Consider the following 25,095-nt stretch of genomic DNA (forward strand, 5'->3'; position numbering starts at 1 on the left):
TCAGCTGGTGGCTTTGTTGATACGTGAGCAATGTAGGGAATATCAAGGCCATGACTTGCCATATCTGTCACAACCAAAATTAGTGCGTTTCCACTTTTAAACGATTTCAATGCTAGTTCTCTTTCTTGGAACAACAGTTAAATCAAAGTCAAATCAAGTAATAATCAATGTAGGCGTAATGATACAACGTTTAAGCAACTAAAGAATAAAATGATTCAATAAAGTCAAGGGGAAACACAACCTTTTAAATTGCAAAATTATATACATTATTTAGTAGGTGAAGTTCCAATCTACAAATAAGGGTACTGTGGTAAAAATAGGCAAAATATAATATGAAAAAATTCTGAAATCAACAAGTGTAAAGTTTAATAATAGAACTCACATAAAATAGGAATTACAGTAAAACATAATATAAAGAATTTTCCTAAAAATGCCGAATTATTTAAATCAAATTATTCTTAATGCAACTCTCTAAGTTTCAAGGCATATCAAAGAACAAGCACATTTACATATCACAATTTTGATTTATAGCAATGCTAGTAATTGAATTTTTTTTTAACCCATCATCTTCAAAACCCCAAATGTATCAAAAATCCATTCACATTAAAAAAACTCAGCTAAAACTAAACTAAATATACAAATAAATCACGAAATCATAAAAAAAATGCAATTTTTACAAATTTTTATTATAAAACTATAGTAATGGAAGCACAAAATCACGTTTTAAAATAACAAAAAAGAAAAAAAAATCGTAGAAAAAATTACCTTTTTTGTTGTTTTAACTTGTACCAAAGAGAGGGTAAAGTAATGTGAAATAAACTAGAGTCAAAGAAAAGTTTTTTGTAATATTGAAATATAGTGAAAATTAAGGTGAAGAAGATGGGTTTGGAATTCAAGTTTGGGGAATAGGGTTTCACAGGAAAAGGAAAGAAGAAAGAAGAAGGTGAAATGAAAGAAGTTGGATGAATAATTTGATATAAATTGAAGGACAATTTTGTCATTTTATCAATTAAAATATTTTAAATTTTTTTATTCCATTTTAATGATGGTCAAAGGCTATTTGTCCAAAATCATTGTCCAAGTAGGTCATCTGGCCAAATTCCCCAAGAATTTATAGCTCCCCAAAATTTCTGGGTTTGCTGTAATCGTCATTTTTCATCACTTTAGCTGGTAAAATTTTTTCTCTGTTTAATGGAATTATTTATATTTCCAACTGCAGGATCCCTTTTTCTGTACTTATGCGTTGTGTAAAGGATTTTGGCTTTTTGATTTCGTGTTTTGTTTTGAATGTGACGTGTATTTGGTTATTGATGTTGTTCTTGTTCTCATGATTGTTGATTGGGAAAAAGATTGATTACTGGTGTTGTTTGCTGAGAAAATTTGGGATTTTTTTCCGTGTAATTTTGATCATTTTTCTGGAGGATGATGCAGTGTTGTAATTTTTTACTATAAAAAATGGTAGCTTTAATTGTGACTAAAAAATTAGGTTTCATTTGATTTTTGGAAGACTAGAACCTTATAGTAATTTTTTATTTTATTTTATTTTTTTTAAAGACTTCATGCACTGTAAAAACAAAAAAGCTAAACTTTTGTGGGTTTGGGGTGGGGGTGATCAAACACAATATTTACAGGTGGATGATAGAAAGCAAGGTATTGACATTCTCGGCTCTTGAAGATGTATGAAGATTAACATTCAGTCTGAAAAATTTTGCCCAGATTTAGTTGAGATTTCCCTATGTTGTTTCTGGATTCTGGAGTAGAGCTTTGAACTCACAAGCATGTTTTGGGTTGAATTAAACAAGGTGCATATTCATTTAGGAATTCTGTATCAGCGACCTTGGGAATTGCGTTGTCACATATATAGAAACGGAAATGCACAAGCAACATTAAAGGAATTATTTTCTTTTGGATGAGCAATGTTGAATGGTTGATTTTCGAGATGAGCTTTAGATGTGAAGCAAAAATTTTAAGAAAAAGATTGGTTTTTTTTCTTTCTTATGAAATTTTAGCTGCATAATGCAATTCACCTTTCCCTAGGCTTAATTGGGCATTATTTTGTCTGTGCTGTTTGTAAGGATGTGTAGTCTTTGCCGGTAATTTCATTGGAGAAACTAGTGGAGCATGCATTCCAAGATTCAGAGTGTCACTAAATAGGGGCGGGCGCGGGTCGGTTCGGTTCGGTTCTCTTTAGAACCAAACCGAACCAAAATTTTCGGGTATCTAGTAAATGGAACCGTCGGGTCCAAATATAATTATGGAACCGTTCGGGTTCGGGTTCGGTTCCGTTCGGTTCGATTAGGTTACATTCGGTTCTGTACTATAATTAATTTTTTTAACATTTAAAACAATATTATATAAATACAACTAGTGATACATTCAATGGTTTTGAAATGTCATAGACTAATAGATTACCTTGTTCAAATGATCGCTACGGTCAAAGTTTCGGTCAGCGGAGATCACAGCTTCGATCGGAGGTCATAACATTGGCCGACGATTGTATAGGTTTTGGAATGTCAGCGAGGCTGGGAGAGTAAGTGCGAGAGTCGAGACAACGTTATGCACTTTAGTGTAGATGTTTAGAGTTATTTAGTAGATTGAATCTTGTTGGGCTAGGAAATGAAATAATAAAATGGGTAATGGGGCCAAAAATTAAAAAATTAGAAATAAAACAAATTATTGGGCCAAAAATTTGGATTTAGAAATTGTTATTTTGTTAATTTTTTAGAAAAAATTAAAATTAAAATAATTTGATTTACTCAATATAAAAAAAAATTAGAAAGATTCGGTTCTTATTCTATTCTTCGGTTCTTGGTCTAGAACCAAGAACCGAACCGTACCCGTCGATTCTCAATTCAGATACCCGTTCGGGTATTTAATTTGACAAGAACCGTTGGGTTCGGTTCAGTTCGGTTCGATCGATTCGGTTTGGGAGATTTGCCCAACCCTATCACTAAAGGAGATTCTCATCTTTAGAATGTCTCAAATTCCTTGTTACGTTCTCAACCATGGTGCAATAATACTGGAAGCTTCAACCCTTCAACAATGCAAGACAATGACTCAGATTGTTCTTCATTGGAACAATCGACGGATAGCAAAGCACAGTCAGAGAGTTGCATAAACAAAGAGGACAATGCTACCAAACAATCAGAAGGTACTATACCTGTAACTCCAGGTACCTCTTCACCATGCCATTTACTATTTTAAAATGTTCCTTTTAATATTCTCTGATATCTTCTTGATTTGTATGAAATATTGCTTCCTCATACATTCTTCTCACCATTGTTAGTTGGGTCAAACTAGAGATGTCAGTTAAATCTGTGCTGAAGTTGGGTTTTTTTTAGTATATAGGTTGAGTCGTTATTAAAATGTATATATTATTTTTATTGATTTAATTTAGTAAAATTATGTTGAAGCATTTTATTTTTTTCTTGTTTTATCATGTATGAAGGTTGATAATAATGTCCATCTATTGTCAAGGTTAGATAGCAATTCTGGGTGGGGAGGTCAGAATTTCCAGCAATATTCGTCAACCATACACCCGAGTGGTGACAGTTTAACGCAGCCCCCACATCTTGAGCTTGTTGGACACTTCATTGTAAGAATGTTGCAATGAGAACTTAAAACTATGTTGAATTTAGCTCACTTTTAAAGTTGTGATAGTTTTGTTGAACTCCCTTTCAGGCTTGTGCTATGAATCCTTATGATCCATATGGAGGAATGATGGCAGCTTATGGCCAGCCTTCGGTATGTGCACGAGTGCTAACTTGTTTTTTGAATGCACTAGTTCATTTCTTATTTTCATTTTCAGTATCTTCATTATTAGATTGTCAAAAGGGAAGTATGTACTTGCTTATGGCTGAGGATTATGATTCCTGAGTTTATTGTTTCCATTCCTTTTAAATGCAACCTGCACTTCATTCTTGTGAGAACTTCATAAAATTTGGTATTTTAGGTTGAGGGAAATATAAAAAAGACGTTATCAGTGCTAGACCATGTAGCCCAGGGCATCTTTTTTACGTCTCAGAAAGGAGTCATCTTTGCTAGGCTACTTCTACTCGACACTCTTGCTTGCAATGGCAGTTGATTGCAACTGTCGGGGTCAAGTATAAAGAAAGCTTTAAAGAAGACAACTGAAAATGAAAGAAAATTCCATTTATTGATCATAGAAAGTAAATAAATTATGTTAAAGTTGGGGTAAACTTGAGGAGCCTCTAGGAATTACTTTTAATACTCAATACCTGTAGAAGGTTCTACCATATTGGATGAAAAGGGCTCCCCGAGTCCTACGAGGGGTGAGGGCTTCCTCTCCCTTCTGATTCACATCCTGGGTACTGTAATTTTTTTTATTTTTTTTCATTTTTGCTTTTTAGAGTTTGACATGGTCCCTTTTAAGAGAATTTAGTTAATTCCAATATTCATTTTCTCGTCCAGTAGTGACAACCGTCGATAGTCTTGGGACAAAAATTCCAAATTGCAAGAGTTGACATCAGAAAGCTAGGAAAACCTAAAAGATTCTATACTATCTGTTTTAACAAAGACTTAAAATATGTCCAAGAGCCTCTTTAGAAATAAAGTTAAAGAACTGCAAATCTTGCAAACAATACTCATTATTTTGGCTCTTGATTTTATTTTTTTCAATAAACATTTATTGCTTCTTCCTCATCTTCTATTTAATATAATTTTTTACAGCCAAATGAGGTACTAATGGATAAAATATTCAGGCATTATTTAAATAATTATTAAGTGGAGTATCGATACTTACAATTCATGCATTTAATATAAAATACATATACAAGTAAGATAGGCTTTCCAAAATTGAAAGTCAAACTCACTCTCAGTTGTAAAAAGTTAAAATAGAGTTTGCGGAGCTTTATTTTTATGATTCACTCTTTAAAATATAGAGTATCTTATTTTTAAAAAGTCTTTTGGAGATACTCTTAAACTTTAAGAAACGGAGTCCCATTAGTGAAAGCCTGGCCATTGACTGCGCCTGCATGTGATCAAGAAGCTAGTCTGTGAGCTGACCATTCATACCAATGAACACCTATCTTTCAATTTAGGTGGAGCCTGCAAATGAAATGATAACCCTGTCATATGTGGAATAACTATTTAAATTTTGGCTCAGTTGTTAACCTGTAAGGATTTTGGTGGACTGTCAAACTTTGTCAAAAGAATAATATTTTCTATTGTTGCTCTTTTGTAGTGTTTGAAATTTTTGATAGTATTTGTTATTTATTAATATGTAGTAACTAGTAAGTAGCTCAATATCAGGTATAGCGAAAGGGAATTGGAATAATTCAATAAATATTTACTATGTGCCTCATATTTTCCATCGTTTCTTTTTTCCTTAGGTGGATGGAAACATTGGTAACCTGGGATGGCATAGTTTTGGCATCCCAATAGCCCTCTTTATATTGATTTATTACTTTAGGCTGATGACCTTAAAGAAGTGAATTAATATTGTAGTTGACATGTTTTTGAAGGATATGTCCTTAATTTGTGATCTTTTGGTATTCTTGGAAAAATTGTTCAAATTTAAATTGATGTGTTATAATCTCAAATTGTTCAGAAAATTAAAAAAATTATTGTGATTGTTCCTTTGATCGGGTTCCTCTTGTATACGATATGCATGAGCAAGGATGATGCTCCCATGGAAATGGCACTGGAGCCTGTGTATGTGAATGCCAAGCAGTACCATGGCACTCTACGTAGAAGGCAGTCACGTGCTAAAGCAGTGCTTGGAAAGAAGTTGATAAATGTTTGAAAGGTTGGTTATGCACATGCTTTGTTTCTCCATATTAGCCTCTGATGATGTTTGCCCATATGCACGTCTCAACCTATGAAGTAAGAGCATACTTTGCTACGTTCAAAATTTTATAAAATAAATTATTTTTATTTGTCAAAGTTGGAAATAAGTAAGTTACTTATTTTCGAGTAAGCAACTTTTTTCACTTAAAATTAAGAAAAAAATAGCACATGTTAACATATATGCTCCATTTAGAAGCTGATCTCAGGATCCTCAAGTCCTTTCTGTAGAGTGTCTCTGTATTGCTGGTAATTGTTTTTCTTTTGTCGACTTTCAGCCTTATCTTCATGAGTCCCGGCACCAGCATGCTTTGAGGAGGGCAAGAGGGTCTGGAGGACGTTTAGTGAAGAAGTCTGATGCAGACACGTCAAAGGAGACATGTTCTGCTTCTACCGTTTCGTCACAATCCTTTACTTCATCAAATTCTGAGCTCTTGCCCTCCGAGTCTAGTGAAGCGAAAGTGCATTCTTGCAATAATGATGTCAGCAGTTCTAGAAAGCAAATTAACTTGTACGAGTCAAGTGTATCAGTCCCATTCAGACAAGAGAGAGGAAGGACGCACTTCAGATCAGTAGTGGAGAAATACCCTATCAAATTGTGCACTTGCCATGCAGATGCAGTGAGTTTCCATGGTTAATGAAAGCTATGAAGTGCTGGTTTCTTGTTGGAATCTTGGCTTCCCGAGGTGGATGGCAATTCATTCTTGGCTGTGTTTCTTTTAGCTTGTGGAGAGATGAGGGAACGTAGATTGTTTAAAGTTCATCATTCTTCCTTGTACAAAATATGAACTGCTAGTTTGAGTAGGAACTAGGAAAGAAGTGTTTCTCTTGTTAGAACTATGTAAAGTTGGTACTGGGATTAGCATGTTTTTTTCTTATTGTGTTACATTTATTCGATGCTGATTGTTTATGAACCATTTGATGGTTTATGCTATTTTCTATTTCTGATGTGTTTGGTGCATAAAATTTGTAGACAGGTTATCGTGAACATTGAATTAACAAGAGAATTTTGTATCTTCACATGCATGTTCATTTCATCGAGTCTCTCTCTAATACCGTGTCCAAATAGTTACGTCTTTCATATGGGTCCCTATTTACCTTAGCGAAAGATTTTTGCTACCTTTGGACAGTTACAGCCTTTGTTCACCGAGGATTCGGTCATCTGTTACTGTCATTAATGATACCAACTTCGTGACCTTGGGACACTAGACAGGCGTCGGTCTCCATACACAATTTTATGACTTTACGGAAAATTGTATTTTTGGTAAGAGCAATGATGGGTGTACAGAATTTTTTTTACAGAATGTGTACCTACTCTCACAAAGATATGGGCCCCACATGAATAAATAATGTTAAAAAATTAACCCACCCTCCTCCCTCCATGCCCCTATGTGAGGTGTTGGTAAGGGTTCTGTACCCTTATACATCTATCATAACCCTTTTGGTAAAACCATAGTCAGGACCTCATCAATGCAACCCCTTTTGTGAGTTGACATTGTTAATTGGATAATTCATATATCATGGATTTTATTTTAATATAATCTATGAGTACCAAGCGTCTAAAAGGCGAGAAAATGTTAAGGCCTAGTAGCCTAGAGGCCCTAGACAGAAGAAAGGCGCCCTGCATAGAGGAAATACTTTTAGATAGCCTAAATAAAAAGGGAGTTTTGTAAGATTAGACCAAAAAATATAAACATTTGAAGAATAGCTTTTGAACAATAATTTTTCGAAAAATGCCCCTTATTGTGAAATTGCAACCAAAGCCACTACAATGTATAAAAACCTTCAATTAGGCCCTCAAAGAAATATAGATAAAAAATCTTTAATAAATTTAAACCCAAATATTATACAAAATTTTATTGATCTAAAAAACGCAACAGAAAACGAATTAAAATATTTAGAAGAAGATCTAAAAGGTTTCTTTATAGAATATTTAGATCCAAAATTAAAAAATAAAAATGTTTCTATAGATAATAGTACAATCAAAACAGAAAATGATATATATAAATTAATTCTTAACCTGAGAAGAAGAATTAGAGAACTAAATATAATTATTGAAGAAAAATTTTTAATAAAAAATAGTGAATTTTATAAATTATATAGTGATATTTTAAATACTTATGAAGATTTTAATTGGCTCAAAAATCTAAACCCCTCCGCTGCACACTCCGATGAAATGGTATCAGAGTCATGTTACGAACCAAAAATTATGATGAATATAGTAGATGAAGAAAATATAATTGAAGAATTTTTGAAAAATGTTGAAAAACATAAAAAAACATAGTTATCCCTATTTACCTAAAAATACTACAAATGAAAGTTTTGAGGATATATACAAAAGATCAAAAAATCGAGAATATAATCTACAAGTAGGAAACGCTCTTTTAGATAAAAATCTTAAAGGAAAAGATAGGATTATAATTAATCAACCTCAAGATTTTAGGATAACACAAAAGTAAAATAATAAAGGGAAAAAACATGAAGAAAAACAATATATGATTACAGATGTAGAAGAAATAGAATAAAAATTCTTAGAATCTATAGGTGAAGAGTATGAAGAATATAAAAAACAGTTAGAAGAATTAACTGAAAAAATGAAAAATACAAAGATGAATACCAATCCATTTTCAAGTCAGAATATAAAAGTAAAATTCAGTAGTGATGAAGAAACTGATTATCCTTATGGTACCCCAATACCTAATAAGGCTAATATTAATCAATATAGAAAAACACAGAAAAGATACACTGAAAATGTAAGAAAACGGTCCATAAAAAAAATAAACCCAATGAAATTTTATAATGAATCAATCCACACAACAGGAGTATGGTTAGATCTAGACTGTGTAGATAAAAATAAAACTATTGAAACATGGATGAAAAGCACAGATCTAGCAATACAATTTAATAAATGAGAAACATATACAGCTTTTGGATTTATAGATCATACATTCAGAAGAATTGTTTCTGAATGGTGGAGAAAATTACCAGAAATTATTAAAGGAAGAATAAAGTATGGAGCAGGTAGAATTGAGGTATTAGATAATAGAAATACTTTAAATGAACAAAATATTCAAGAGATATTAAAAAGGTTTGAAAAAATCATAAGAACAGAATTCTTAGGAGATAGATATGCATCTAATGAAGAAGAAAGAAAACAAGATGAATATAATCAAGGAATGATAGCAATGAAAAATTTAAAGATATGTGATATGTGTGAGCTAGAAAGATACACATGTAAATTCGAAAAAATATATTATATACTAAATCAAGGAGATTATCAAGAAAATAAACCTATATTAAGGTTTTATTTTACCAAATTACCATTCTCATGGGGAATTAAGTTATTAGAAGAATATGAGAAATTATTACCTCTAGGAGAAGAGGAAGGAGTAAAAATAGACAGTCTTGGAAGTAGAATTGAATTTACAAAAAGAATGATAGGCATATGGTGCAGAGAAGTTTTAGAAAATAAAAAAACATATAAATAAGAAAAAATTCATTATGTTGTTACAAAGATAATGACCAAGTTGAACAATTTGAATGCCATAAGAAAAAATATAAACCGTATAAGAAATATAAAAGAAAATTCAGAAACTATAAAAAATTCAAGAAAAGAAATTTTAAACCACACAAAAAATATTTCAAGAAAAGAAATTGGAATAAGAAATTTAAACTAAGAAATATTAAAAAATGTAGATGTTTTATTTGTAATGAAGAAGGACACATTGCCCCCCAATGTCCTAAAAAGAAAGATAGACAGAATATAAAAACTCTTAGAATTTATGAAAAATTCCAAGAAGATAGTGATATAGAACCAATTGAATATTTTGAAGATCTAAATAGTAAATGCAGTAGTATTTATGAATTAAATACATCCTCATCAGAAGAAGATTATGACGAGATAGTATATATGAATCAGGAGATACAATAATTAGAAATAGAAATGGAAACAACTGAAGAAGTTGAAGACTCTATAGAAGGTATAAATCAAGAAATTACCTTTGATATTAAAAAATACACAGGAATCACTAAGAAGATATTAGACCTACAAGAAAAAGATGTATTCTATCAAAGATTCTTAGAAATTTTACCAAGAGTAAATAAAACAATTGTAAGTATGAATTATAAAGAAATGTCTATAAATATAGAATATACTATAGGAAAAGCAAGGATACATATAATTACAAAAGAATGGGTAAAACAAAATTTATCCAGAATTCCAGAAAATGTAAGAAACAAATTAAAATATATTGAAATAGGAGGAGTCCAGATAATGGTAAAAGGATTCTTTAGAGAAGGTATAAACATACCAATAGAAATATACTGTATGGATAATAGAATCTTACAAGATCCTATAGATGCTCTATTAGGAATAGTCGTAGGAAACTTAGTCTATCAGAAGATAATATTTACAGTAAAACCAAATTATGTAATATCATTAAATGATGAAAATATTGACCAAAGTTTCAATCTATACAATAGAATTGGAAACTTAAAAATGTTACGAAGAAGTAAGGCTATTAGTATAAGCATAAAATCAATTTTTGCTTTTAGTACTAGCCATCATAACAATCTAAGAAAGATAATTGATAACATTATCATACATAAAATTTTGAGGAATTAGCACAATATATACCTCCTAGGAAATACCAAGAACATGAAGTCACTATACCAAAACAGATAATGCTTGATTTTCATAAACAAGCTAAAGAAATTAATTCCGAAGGAAAATTAATAAGAAGAAATAGTGTCAGCTTAGAAGGAGATAATCTTATTGCAAGATTTCCCTCTAGACAAGACTCTAGGATAAGTAGACTTAAGAATTTAAGTATTGCTGAACCATCAAGTTCGCAATATTACATTAAGACAAGATATGTAAATCAAGAAGGATATAAGAAGGATCTTCTTGTCTTCATAAATACTAGAGCAGATAAAAATCATATAAATGCTAAATTTGTTAGTCATTTAATAGACTTTGAAATACCAGAACCATATATATTTAAGGATTATTTAGGAAATAATCTTGAAATAAGAAAATATGTTAAGTTCCCTCTTATACTTATAGGAGAGGATAAAAAAAATATACCAAAAAAATAATTCTATATAAAGATGAATTATATGGAGTAGACCGTTCACCTATTCTATTAGGAATGAACTTTCTTGAGAAATATAGTCCTCATAAAATATGCCAAGGATATTTAAAGATAACAGTTGATGATAACCCAATTATCATATCAAAAATAGATGAAAATATGAAATCACTGTTATCATGGAAAGAGTAATAAGTACCAATCCCATGAGTCCATATATTGAAATTACACTTAATATAAAAAGCTATTGTAAAATTAAATTTCATGCTTACTTAGATACAGGAAGTACAATAAGCTTATGCTTACCAAATGTACTACCATCTGAATACTGGATATACAATTCAAACAAGATAGTCACCGCTACAACAACAGGTGGAAATAAAGTAATATACAACAAATATGCTACGCAAATACCTTTTCTAATTTTCTTTAAAGAAGTATTTGTTGATACAATATACATGTCAACTACAATTGGATGTGATATTTTATTAGGACAAAATTTTCTATTAAAATATACATCATTTACACAATATATTGATAAGTATATGTTCAGAACACCTTGTGTACATAAAATATTTACACCAAAAATAAATAAAGCTGTTACAATAGCATATACAGATATAAACCATCAGAGTTCCTCAACCCAGTGTGGTGGATGTTGGAGTACGGAAAAATTTAAACCAGTTACAGTCTTAAAAATAACAACATAAAATAGGATTGAAAAACTTAAAAAAGAAATTTCTGAAACATATTCTGAAAATCCATTAGAAAAATGAAATACGGACAAAGTAAAGGCAAAAATAGAATTAACTAATCCAAACACTATTGTTAGAGTCAAACCCATGAGATATAGTGTTGATGATCAAAAGAAATTTAAAGACCAGATAAAAGAATTGCTAGAAGCTAAGTTAATTAGGCCTAGTAAAAGTCAACATAGCAGCCCAACTTTTATGGTTAGAAAACATAGTGAAATAAAAAGAGGAAAAATCAGAATGGTGATAAATTAAAAAAAATTAAATGAAGTTACTAAATTTGATGGATATTACTTGCCAAATGAGGACACCCTTATTAAACAAGTACAGAACAAAAAGATATTTTCAAAATTTGATTGTAAGTTAGGGTTTTGGCAAATCATGCTTACAGAAGAAAGTAAACCACTAACTGCATTTAGTACCCCCAATCCTTTAGGACAATACAAATGGAATGTAATGTCATTTGGCTTGAAAAATGCACCACAAATATTTCAAAGAAGAATGGATGAGGTAATCAAACCAATTACTCATTTCTGTATTGCATATGTAGATGATTTATTTATTCATTCAAATAACATTGATGAACATATTGAACATCTTGAGAAATTCTGTTATATTATGAAAAAATATGGTATTACACTTTCTCAAAAGAAAGCTGAGATAGCTAGAACAGAAATAGAATTTTTAGGATTATTTATAAAAGAAGGAAAATTGCAATTGCAATCTCATATTGGAGAAAAACTTCAAGAATTTCCTGAAAAAAATCAAAGATAAAAAACAATTACAAAGCTTCCTTGGTATATTAAATTATGCTGAAGGATTCATTAAAAATTGTGCTAAATTGAAAAATTATTTTCTTCCAAAATTAAGAAAAAATATAATGTGGTCTTGGAAAGAACAAGATTGTGAAAATATAAGGAAAGTAAAAAAAAAGTTAAAGGTATTGCCCAAACTTGCAATACCACAAGAAGAAGATTTCTTTATCCTTGAAACTGATACTTCAGATAATTACTGGGGAGCAGTATTAAAGGTTAAAAAGAATCATAAAGAATATAAATGTGAAAAGAATTATTCTTGTCCTGAGATACTTGCAGGTTATACATCAGGAACATTCATAGAAGTTGAAACAAGATATGAGACGAACAGGAAAGAACTCATTGCTGTAAAAAGAGGAGTTCAAAAATATGAAGATTATCTATTACAAAAGAAGTTCTTGATTAGAACTGATAATACTCAAGTTAAAGCATTTTTGAAAAATAATGTTGATCCATCTATTGCCAATAGATATATTATTAGGATACAAATTTGGTTTTCATATTTCAAATTTGATATTGAATATATAAAAGGTAAAACTAACTTTCTTCCTGATTATCATAGCAGGGATGGAGCTAGAACAATTAAGGACGAAAGTCCAGATACTTGAGATAAAAGTTTCCTATTTGGAAACACAAATTTAAATTATTCAAGATAGCATTCGAGGCAAAAATATAGCCCTTGAGGCAGACGTTACTTGTACCTAGTCTAGTATCCCTTCGCAGGGACTTGTGAATACTAGCGCTCTCCCTGAGGATAAAGGAAAAGAAAAGAAGGTAATAGGAACCCCTTCACAGGAAAAACTTGAACCTATTACTGGTAATAAAGATATTCAAGATATCAAAAGAAAAGGCAGCTCTTCACAGAGCTAAACTCAATCTAAACTTTCTATTGAAAGGATAGATCCAAAAGATATTGTCAATATATGCCATGAACCAAAAATTCCTAGAAAATATAACCATGAAAAAGTAACACTCTTTATTGTTATTTTCAATATTTTATCATATTGGTATCTAGAGATTGGAAAGTGGATGAAGACTCTCCACTATTCAAGATACAACAAGATAAATTTTTATCCAGGAGCACCAGCCAACTGGGTACGAAATTGTTTTGAGATAGGAAATATACTTTGTATATATCCTAGCAAAGATCTCAAAGAGATAGCTCAACTTCCAGCCAACATCAGGAAAGTTGTTAAAAGATATATTGAAGTTGTCAAGACAACAAATATATATATCAGTTTCCATTCAGCAACTATGGAATGGGATCCTGTTCTTGAATATATGGATCCATCGTTCCATGTGATAAAAATGGGACTTACAAATCAACATTTTTTACCAACCAATCAAAAGGTTATTAAAAATGGATATCAAAATATTCTAAATATGATACCCTACAGAAGAGCAAAAGGGTACAAAGAGATATTTGAACATGTAACTCAGATAATTACTGAGAAAGAAAAAATATGGGTTTATCCATCTGAAGATCATATTATCTATTCCAATGCAAGGATGACCACCAAGGAAGAAGATATTTGTTATCTCGATCATTTATTATTTGCAATTATTTCTAATCAAGTGCATGGATCAGAAGATATGGCTAAAGAACTATGCAAATTACTCTGGAACTACAGTGATCACCATTGTGAATACTGTGTTGTTGAAGATATGAGTCAAGCATCTCTTAATAGTGAAGAATTCCCTGCAGAATTCTTTGATTCGAAAATGGAAAAGTGATGGTGACAAAAGTAGCCCTTTATCACTACTTTAATAAAGAAATTTATTAAAGAAAAATCGTGGCTACTAAAAGACAAAAGATAGTGCAAGAAAAGTCTCCATAATTGTGACTACTCCCCACCATTTGTCACAAGTAGCAGACAAACTCAAAAGATAAGATATATAATTTCAAAATGAGAGATCCACTTAGCAAGAAGATAATGGAAAAATAGGTGGAGATAAGATGGCCTAGCTACCCAACAAAGAAAGGTGGAAAACACCTGTCAATATAAGATTCTCAAAGACTTCTATAAAAGGAGGCAAGGAGGAAGAAGGAGGACATCTCGAAATAACTTATCTCTTAAACACTCGGAGGAAACACATCTTAGAGAGATATCTTTTGTAATCTGTATACACCACTTGTATTCAGAAAAATATTAGATAGCTTGAAGATAGTAAAACATGTAATAAGGTAATCACTTATGGAGTTCTAAACTTCATAAGGTGAGTACCAAAAGTATGTAAATATAGATTGTAAGTATGTACTATTTCAGTTCATGAATATCAAAGTAAAGTTTGTTATGTTCAACAAAACTTTCATAAAAAGATTTCGTTAAGTTTCTCATGATTCCTCGACAGTACAGATAGAGATTTTAAAAGATTTTCAAAACATTGATTTTAAATGGATGTTAGCCATGCCAAAGTACCCGTCTTTAATGAATGGTTTAGGGGAAAAAAGTAATTTTCTAACAAAATTGTAGCACCTTGTGTGTGAGTTATCTTTTAAAATTTCGTTCCAAGTAGGAACTTGATTCTGAAAAGAGTTTGGATAGAGGTGAAAACAGAGACTCTGGATACTGTGAGATAGTGTCTATGGAAACACGACTAATTCTCTAGAATGAGAAATGCAACCTTAATTGAAAAGTCTTTTGCGGAAGCAGTTGTGGACCCAAATGATTTCAAAAACATTTTAAACCTTTACTTGATTTAGAAGATTGATTAAGTACATGCAAAACATCTATAAGAGCATATTGGAGGGAAAGCCTATTTACTTCCATTTGATTACTGTAAATTATTTACTTATTCTTACATGCTTATGCATTAATTATTTTGATGAACAATTCACAAGCATCCACATCTATTTCTAATAATGATAATAATCACATATTATTTTTAGATGAAAAAAGATGTTTCGTTTTTATTTAAATTAGCTGAAAAGCCTGAAAATATATTTCCGGTTGGCAAAGAAAAAATTGGAGAAATATATAGAGATATAGATTATAATTGTAAAAATAATATATGATTTGATTCTGTAGGAACTAGTAAAGACATAAGAAAGATAGAGAATATTATAACTAAACATAAAGATATACAAGAAGAAATTTCAAAAGGATTAGTTCGAGGATATATAACCAAGAAAGGTCAGCCTAGGATCTTTAAAAAATTATCAAGATACAAAGAATATTTAAAAGTGTTTGAAAGATTGAAAAATATAGATATAGATCCTGATTAATAAATCCTTAAAGATATAAAATATATCTTGTAAATTATAGTAAGGGCAAAATAGTATTTCTCATAGAAAAGGCTATTGTGGAAGATAGGATCAATTATCCAGCCATTTTAAAAATCTCCCCCACCCCCAATTATCCAGCTATTTTAAAAATTGCCCCCGCGCATATGACCAAGGCATCAAAAGGTGGTCAAACTTCATTACGAACGTCTATTATATAGGCGTAACTATTCTTACTTCAAGCTAGCAAATTTCAACTTGTTGTCTGAACTGAAGACGGGTTCTTAACGTCAGCTCGATTAAGTTAGGAAAGCTCAGGCATCAATCGAGTTAGCTTTGAGCCTAGCTATCCGGAAGGGTATCAGAGGAACAACTGCAACTAGTTTAATAGTAAGATGGCTTATAAGATTTCAAAGTTGTACACTCGAGACAACTGACGGTAAAAAATAAAAACATAATTTGCAGAACGCAAAAAAAAATATGTATCCTGTAATCCGATTGAGATTTCAAGTTCTACAGTTACATATTAATGCAACAATGATTGTTGGTGATCTGTATCTTCTGCGTTTTCAATAGATTCTTCAACTTCATGTTCACCTCTGATGGTTTCTTCCTTTACAACCTCAGGTTGAGCCATTTCTTCCGTGGTGGACTTGCTCGAATCTGTGACATTACTATCGGGATCAGTAGCATTAAACACGGTTTGCTTCTCCATCATTCCCGACAGTGCAAGACTTGGAGACCACTCAAGAACGTCGTCAATTATGTTGGAAACCCGCTTCTGATACCTGCAAGAAGAGAGTTTATGACATGGATACCATATAATATTTGACATATTTGTTGCATCTTTGGTACTCACTATTGGATAGGACTCGGAAAACTATAAATACAAAATTTTGACCTTTTTTTGCTTTCTCATTAGTGTCATATGCTATACAGTCATCTTTTACCAAACATACAATGAAATGTTAAATGTGGTAAATTTTGACTCAGATTACAAGGAAATTATCGAAGCTTCAATAGACCTTAAATTCCTGCTCCCTTTTATTTCTGATTATTTTGTCAACTGGCCAAGCACGATGATTACTTACAGTATGAGAAGAAAATAAGATCAAATATCCAAACAGAAATGATGTGTAGGAATTGTAACCTATTAACTCCGCCACATACATAAGAAAAAATATTAATCGAGATTTCCCAGCTATTTCAAACATAACATTAAAACATATTCGATTTTGCTCAATTTTTAATTAAGATTTTCCTAGCATTTACACACACTTATTTATCATTATTCTTAATTTCCTTCTTTCCTTTCTGATGCAGGTTGCAAAAAAATTTGAATAGATACACATACCTGGCTCTAGCAGCTTCATCAGGAGCATGGTGCCTCAGAAGTAAAAAGACCAGCACAGCTACTATTGCATAAAATAATCTAGCAGTCCACTTTGGACGCTCATCCTCGTCCTTTTTAGGCCAAAACTGAAATAATTCCTTGAGTGTTGCTTCCTCTGCAAGAATGTTTGGGAAAAACCAGACACGCTTTCCAATAAGTATCCATAGGGTCCCGAAGACAAGGCCTCTCACTGCAGGAAAATATCAGAGCAAGCAATTTGATTCAGTAACAGCTATTTCATACACAACAAAAATAAACGTGATGTCAACCAGCAGGAGACAGGAAGAGAATGGATCCCCAAATGAGCTACCTATACAGAATTACAAAACAAAACGCTACTCGCTAATCATAGAAGAGTAACTCGGTTTTCGTGGGTAAGAATTAATTTTCAGACAAAAGACATTCTTTACAATTCAGAAAATAGAAAGAAAAAAAAATGTTAAATAATGCTATAAATGGCATATCACCTTTTTACAGTCCTTGCTAACATCAATGGGGTTAGAAAGACGAACAAATTCTTGAACAGAAGTAGTTATAACTTACAATGAATAGTTCAATAAATTGATTACGGCAGGGAAGAACGAAAAGAGTGATAAATCACGTGTGAGCTATGAAAACGCCTAGATGAGCCTGGTAAGGAGTTTGACTAGGGAATCAGCAATCCCAAGGTATCATTTTTGGAAATAAATAAATATAAGTTGAAAAGAAAACAAAGGATAAATTGTGTTTATTTTAACTATAAATTCCATATTTCTCCTCGTTGTAACTTTATTCATATTGTAGAGATTTTTAATGATTACTGGTGATCACTGTAATGTATATATGTAGATGGTTGGTCATGTTGTAAAGGACATAGTTGTCCCATTTTTGAGCCATCAAAACAAACTAAATATATAAAGTATCAAAGTAGTTCCAAACTCTTGAACCTTGACTAGAAAGAACATTTTCTAGGAACTCCTACACACGGAAATACTAAGAGAATGTTTAGCTAAGCTTAAGAAGTTTACTTTCAAGTATACAAGTTAGTTTCAAATTATAAATAAATTTTTTTTTTTTTTTAAATAAATTTGAAAATAAGTGAGTTGTACAATGATATCTCAATGAAACTATTGTTTTTTTTTAAATAAATTTGAAAATAAGTGAGTTGTACAATGATATCTCAATGAAACTATTGCTTCATACCAGTTATTCTACTTTACAAATAGCAAGTACGACAGAAATTGCAACAAATGGAGTCAAATCAAGACTAAATAGAATCAGACTAAAGAACTTACATATAAGTAGGGTAAGTATAAGTAGGAGTAAACCCGCACAGAAGTAGAGAATAAATAGCTTGCAGCTGTGGGGATACACAGGAAACAAGCAGATTGCAAGGGTCAAAACGGGCCAGAAAAATGAGAGAAGTGTTTGCCACAACGGCCTTCGATTCACAAATGTCCAAGCAAAGAAGGCATCATTATCAGAAAAAACTTGCTCCTGCAATACATCAATAAATAAGAGATAAAGAAGTATAAATCAACCCAACAGGAACAAGTAACTGAATAATAATTTCCAAGCTGAACAGGAATAATGATGGACTAAATTTTAATTGAAGCGCTAACTTGTTCTTGTTATTAGATCATCTCATACTATTACTAACCACACAAAGTTCAAAAGCTGCTCCCTCCCTTGAGGAATAAAATAACAAAAGACACCTTTCTGGTTGACTTTTGTAAACAAAATGTTTTGAGAGAACTCACAGGGAATATCTCCAAATGCGCTGGCCATGTGGACAATTTTTTCTTCCCAGGGCGAAGAGTTTTGACAACACGATCACACCGCACTATAAGATTTTTTCTCAGTAAAATGTTGGCGATATCTTCAATTTCTGAGTTCCTGTCTGATTCAAGTATGTCTTTGAGCTCTGGATGATTTCTCAGAAAGCTAACAAAATCTTTTCCTCTAAAATATTCCACTCTTGTCTCTTGTAAGACAGCCCATCTAGACTCCAATTTCTTATGATCTCTTACTTTCTCAGCAAAAATCTGAAACACATCCTTCTTCGCAGCTTGCTTCTGGAATTTAAAAGAAGGGCGTTGGGTAAAATTTAAGATGTTTAACCATCTGAAAATAAAAGGAAAAAAAAAAATTCACTTCTTGTAAATAGCTTTGTTGCATAAATAGATGATTGACAATTTCAGATCTTTTCTATTTTCCTTCTATTTTTTTGGTGGGCACATGGGGCTTTTACTATCATGACCATGGCATGTAACAGCTAATTAAGCAACACCAGTAAACATAAGAAACAACATAAACATATAAAAAATAAATAACCAAGATCATGTGAAGGAAATGTGCTTATCTACGTTGTTTCATGATCAACTAGTTCCCTAAGATTCTTCTAAAAGAACTACCACCCTCTACCTCACAAAGGAAAAAAGAAAGTTAAAAGGAAAGACATTTGCCAGCACACACATGCAGACCAACTCCTGGATTCTATTGCATTATCATCTGTAACACTTCAATCCTCTCTAGGTATTCAATGAAATAACATTTTTAGTGCATTCCATCAACCAATTAACAGAAGACCCAAAGACATTAAAAGGAAGGGCAGGAGTTGAATCCTTGTCCACATCCTATCATATGTTCCATAAATACAAACCCGTGTAATTAAGTATTCCAACTTGTAAATCAGCTTATAAGAACTTTTTCATGTACTTAAATGTCTACGTAAAACTCTTCAGCAATTGATATTTGAAAAGGAAAAGGTTATTTTTAAATGAGCAGCATATTGGATCATCTTAGTAAGGATTAACTACGAGAATGAAATTTCCATAAAAGTAAAAAAGATGCAAGTAACACATGCCTTGAAACTTCTGCTTGTTAAAAAATAAAATAAGAGAAGGGGCAGTAAAGAAAATCAATCTTAAATGGCCGACTCAGATATTATGGGCAAAGTAGAGACTTCATCTTTAAGATTGCCTGTTAACAATCCCCAACTCCAAGCATGGTCGGAATTGTCTTTGGTTTAAAACTAACCGCATTTCTTTTATAGTATTTAAAAGTAGCAAGAACATAGCAATAGTTATATTATTCATTACTATAAAGTATAAGCAGCTTGAAAATGTTCAATAACTAGAGCATAACAGCATTCATCTTCTTATCTAATATGCTTTTCTCTTTAAATCAGTAAATTATTCCTTTTCTTAAGCTTCATTATCACACCAGAAATTCAAAGTACATAAATATTGATATAAGATTGACTGAACAAACGTGTCTTCATGGATTTGAGTGAGAGTCCTATTACATGTCTTTGTGGATTTGAAAACTATTTTGGGTACTTCTGTTTAAGAATAAAAATCTTGTAATTTTACATTAAGAAGTAACTAAAGAAGCTACTATTCTGGTTAAAATATATCGACAATTCTTCTCTAGAAAAGATAGATAAGATCCCAGAAAGGGCACTCTATCCCACCATCTAAAAAATACAAAATAACCATTTATTTGGTTCGACGGAATGGATTAAATTTGGGAGAATTACTTCAAAAGTAAACGAATATGAATTCTCATTTGATTCTTAATTGCGCATTACGTTCAAACTTCATACCAGTTAATTTCCTATCTTTCCACAGTGAACATAATTAAATAACCATAAAATTTCTTTAATTATTTAATAATTAACGAAAATTTAAGTTAAAATACATGCCCAGAGTTATTTTATTTGTAATTCATCGGAAGCTACCTAAATATTTAAGCATTCTATACAAAAATTTAAAAACTACAAAAAATGATTAAAAAAAAAAAAAAGCTTTACAATAATTGGGGTCAGATCCTTCATGTAAATACATCAAAAAATCAGGAAACCACCAAAATTCAATACGAAAGCACATTATAAACTCGACAACACGCAAATTTGAAAAATTTTTGTTATGTGTATTGGTAAAAAGTAAATTACTAACCTTAGGAGGGGTCTCGGTGCTGGACTCTCCGTATGAACGCCGACTGCGCTTCTTATCGACGGCCGCTCCGCCGCCGCCTCCCGGTTTCTTCATTTCTCTATGTTTCTATAATCGTCCTTTCGCCAACGTTTATTTAAAATTTATTTACTTTTCTTTCAAAGGAAAAAAAATAGCAATTTTATTATATTTTAATTGAGTCGTGACGATTAAGACATGGGCCTTCGTGGGCTTCCAAGGGAGGGTTGAAGCCCAGATAATTTGTCCAAATGATACTTTTGTGCTGGCCCGAAGGTAAATTCCAGAAATAGCACTTTAAAGTAGAAAAAACGTTTAGTGTAATCTATTTTTTTGAGAATAACCCGGAAAAAGAATTTCACGCTCTTCCTTTCGGGAAGGGAGAATTAGGGAAATCCTCTTGATTGCAATGCCTGGGCAATCAAAACCAACATTATGAATTTTCATGTGTGTGAGCTCGGGGCAAGGGAAGCGCTCGCGCATTTGGGCTCTTCCCACGGTAGAGCCTCTCGCCTAAGTCAAAATAACGAAGGCAGAATGTATCGGGAGGCCCACTCTTTGCATTCGGCTGAGGCCAACGTTTAGAGTTCTTACTCGGGCTCATAGTAATTTCGACTCTACCTTCCCGGAGTTCATTCTCCGGGGAACTCCGTTTAAATTATTCATGCTTATTAGTCTTGTACTAAATTCGTCATCAATCTTTAATAATAAGCAACTTGTAATCCTTAATCTTACTTTCATTTAACTTCTGCAAATGCAATTAGAAATGACATATAACAACTTCACTCTTCCCTAGAAACACGATATGACATGACATTGAAAAATTCTCAAGTCAAGATCAAGAAATTCATATCCTCCAATGCACAAATTTGGTGTATAAAACCTTTTATGAGGATTTGAATTTTATTTTTTTTACTATGTCAATCATGAATTGTATCGAACAACATCTAAAATACACAATATTTAGTCGTGCTCAATTTCACCTAAATTACTCTATACACCTCTAACCACTATCATGTGAAAATGACAAGCTAAATTTTACAGATTTTGATGTTATAAATTCTTGGGGATTTTGTGTAAGAAGAAAAGCCTAGGTTTCTATCGCCTTATTGTTTATTGTGCCTCCAAAATATATATTTTTTTAATTTCTGAGTTATGAAATTTTTGTTTTAAGTTTTCCTTCCTTTTTATTACATTTTAGGCTTTTTACGAATGATTTGTTTCTACGTAGCTATATTTTGAAAATATTTAACATAGAAAATGTTAGATCATTTCGAGTGTTGTACTTGTGTCAATTTTTTTTTTAATGGCATAAAATTACTAATTTATGAGGAATTAGTAAATATATATTTTTTATTTTGAATTATTTTACATAGTTCTTCGAATCACGTTTTATTGATGATAGGATTTGTCTTTATCAAATTGTACGTTTGGTCTATCATGTCAAATAAGTTGGAAGAAGGTCTTCTAAATTTATAAAATCATACTTTACAAAGAGAAAAATGATAATAAAATGACCATAATGAAAATTAAAAATATTAATATGTTATCTCCTATCAATTAAAATTATGGAACATTGTAAAACGTGGATCAAATATTAGGATCTACGTACATTGATTTGTAATTTTTGTAATAATTAATAACTTTATTAATTTTCATAATAATTAATAATAGAACTTCCATTTCACCTACACATCCACTCATTTCAAGAAATCTAGTAATTAAAAATATGCATTTATGTTGACAATCGATTTGTAAGTAGGGTAACAGGACAACTGTGATAATGGAGGCAAAGGGCTCGCTAGTTATTCACATCCGAAGGCTAGGCTAGAGAAAAATGAAGGCATGTAACTTGAACATTTGGTGAAAATTAGGGCTGAGCAAATCTCCCGAACCGAATCGAACCCGACGGTTCTTGTCAAATTATATACCCGAACAGATATTTGAATTGAGAATCGACGGGTACGGTTCGGTTCTCGGTTCTAGATCAAGAATCGAAAAATCGAATAAAAATCGAATCTTTCTAATTTTTTTTTTAATATTGAGTAAATCAAATTATTTTAATTTTAATTTTTTCTAAACAAATTAACAAATTAATGATTTCTAAATCCAAATTTTTGGTCCAATAATTTGTTTCATTTCTAATTTTTTAATTTTTGGCCCAATTACCCATTTTATTGTTTCATTTCTTAGCCAAACAAGATCAAACCCACTAAATAATCCTAAACACCTACAATAAAGTGCATAACGTTGTCTCGACTCTCGCACTCACTCTCGTAGCCTCGCTAATATTTCAAAACATATACAATCGTCGGCCTACACTCTGACCTCCGATTGAAGCTGTGACTTCCGCCGATCGAAGCTTTGATCGTAGCAATCATTTGAACAATGTAATTTACTAGTCTCTGACATTCCAAAACCATTGAATGTATCATTAGTCGTATTTATATAACATTGTTATAAATGTTAAAAAATTTAATTATAGTACAGAATCGAACCGAACCAAACCGAACCCGAACGGTTCTATAATTATATTTGGACCCGACAATTCTATTTACTAGATACCCGAAAAGTTTGGTTCGATTCGGTTCTAAAGAGAACCGAACCGAATCGATCCGCGCCCACCCCTAGTGAAAACACAAAGGTTTAATAGAATATTGTAGGACAATTTTACTAAAGTTTTCTTTGTAAATGCATCTTTAGGATGGAAGGGTTTAGATAATTAATGCCTTCAGTATGATAGAGTAAAACTCTGCCGTCTATTTTTTATGAAGTTTGGTATAAAATGATCAAAAGTCCTCACATTTAACAAAGAAAAAATCCAAGTTGGCCAAGTAAATGAGAAAGTCTAATAAGGTTAGTTGTAAATATTGGACAATGACAATACAATGTTTTTATGTAGTTATACTTGACTTAATTTTTAGATGAGTTGTCTAATGTGCTTCTACTTGTGTTAGACAAGAAAAAAGAAACATTCAAAGAGTAAATCATATTTATAGAAAAATTAAATGTAATGCTGTGTTGCCGTGTCAAACAAAGTCCTCATTTGTAACCAAGAAAGAAACCAACTTGGCTAAATAAATGAGAAAGTCCAGTGAGCCTAGTCATAAATATTGGACAATGATAATATAGATTTTTAATATTTTTTATAGTCATTCTTGACTTATTATTTTTTATGTTGTTTAGTGTACTTACACACGCTTCGATGAGGGGCCCACTGGATTAAAAAAAATGTCTCGTTTGTTGATTTGCTCATTATGATTAATCAGATTTCATAGTTATTAGAGCTGAAAACGAGTCTCTAGTTCAAGAGACATGGACTCTCTTATTTATTTTTAAAAAAATGGTTTTATTATCAAATTCAAAATTTGAATAAAAATAACAGTATACTAGAATTTTGTTTATATATATAAACTTAAAAAAGAAAGAAAGATAGAGTTTGTTGTATGTTCAAATTCAAATTTTGAGATAAAATAACAAAAATGTTTCATTTAGATATATGTAAATCATAATTAGATAAATATTTGTTATGTTGGTGACACTTGGTGCACATAATTTTGATCTTATAAAGTGAAGTATAAGTTTAAATATGTGTATCATGATTAAGTAGCGTTTTCTGATTATTTAAGATTCATGGTCATAAATCTCTTGTTTCAAATACTATTTAACTTCTCTAAGATTATCTGCTTATGAAATTCAGTAGTATGAAAAATATTAAGAAGACAAACAATTGTATAAGTTAACAATATTTGTATATAAGTGTAAAGATTATTTCTAGTTTTGGCTAAGCCTAAGAAAAAAGTAGAAATGTTTTTAAGTTATCCCTAAATGTTCTTAAACAACTTAATTATTGATAAGTGAAAAAGTTAGTTAAAATAATTCTTACCTATTACCAACATAAATATTGAATTTAAAGTAAATATAACAAAATAAGTATTAAATCATTTTTTTCTAAAATAAATCTTATCTTAATACCACAAAAAAAAAAAAACAAAAAAAACACACACACACACACACACACAAAAAACATTATAAAAGTATTTAAAATGCTAGACTGAATACTA

General features: G+C 31.3%; 2 protein-coding genes and 1 pseudogene across 2 annotated transcripts in view; 1 reads left to right on the top strand and 2 right to left on the bottom strand.

Annotated features, from left to right (window-relative positions):
- The first annotated feature begins 2,869 nt into the window (after nt 1–2,869).
- LOC111369953 lies at nt 2,870–6,755 on the top strand (annotated as a pseudogene).
- Nucleotides 6,756–16,051: 9,296 nt separating this feature from the next.
- On the bottom strand, nt 16,052–21,177 carry LOC111369954. The gene is made up of 5 exons (XM_022991688.1): nt 21,017–21,177; nt 18,818–19,132; nt 18,353–18,554; nt 17,040–17,268; nt 16,052–16,473 (listed from the first exon to the last, which is right to left on the bottom strand). The coding sequence occupies exons 1-5, from the start codon at nt 21,107–21,109 to the stop codon at nt 16,212–16,214; spliced, it is 1,101 nt and encodes a 366-aa protein (XP_022847456.1). The 5' UTR covers nt 21,110–21,177; the 3' UTR covers nt 16,052–16,211.
- Nucleotides 21,178–21,346: 169 nt separating this feature from the next.
- Nucleotides 21,347–25,095, bottom strand: part of LOC111369180 (NAC transcription factor 29-like) — a 5,435-nt gene continuing 1,686 nt past the window's right edge. Inside the window, exons 4-5 of the mRNA XM_022990655.1 lie at nt 21,653–21,730; nt 21,347–21,544 (exon numbers count right to left, since the gene is read on the bottom strand). Coding sequence (XP_022846423.1) covers nt 21,347–21,544; nt 21,653–21,730 — 276 coding nt within the window. The remainder of the gene's footprint in view (nt 21,545–21,652; nt 21,731–25,095) is intronic.

Source organism: Olea europaea, chromosome 20 (assembly GCF_002742605.1).
Source record: "Olea europaea var. sylvestris chromosome 20, O_europaea_v1, whole genome shotgun sequence".
Taxonomy (NCBI): Eukaryota; Viridiplantae; Streptophyta; class Magnoliopsida; order Lamiales; family Oleaceae; genus Olea; species Olea europaea.

Bases quoted from the DNA above. Each gene is read 5' to 3' on its own strand.
- LOC111369954 (XM_022991688.1), bottom strand. From the start codon at position 21,109: ATGAAGAAACCGGGAGGCGGCGGCGGAGCGGCCGTCGATAAGAAGCGC. The intron at 18,555-18,817 runs GTGAGTTCTCTC...GATGTATTGCAG, and splicing joins CGCATTTGGAGATATTCCCT to GAGCAAGTTTTTTCTGATAA. The intron at 16,474-17,039 runs GTATGTGTATCT...CTCTTCTTGCAG, and splicing joins GATGAAGCTGCTAGAGCCAG to GTATCAGAAGCGGGTTTCCA.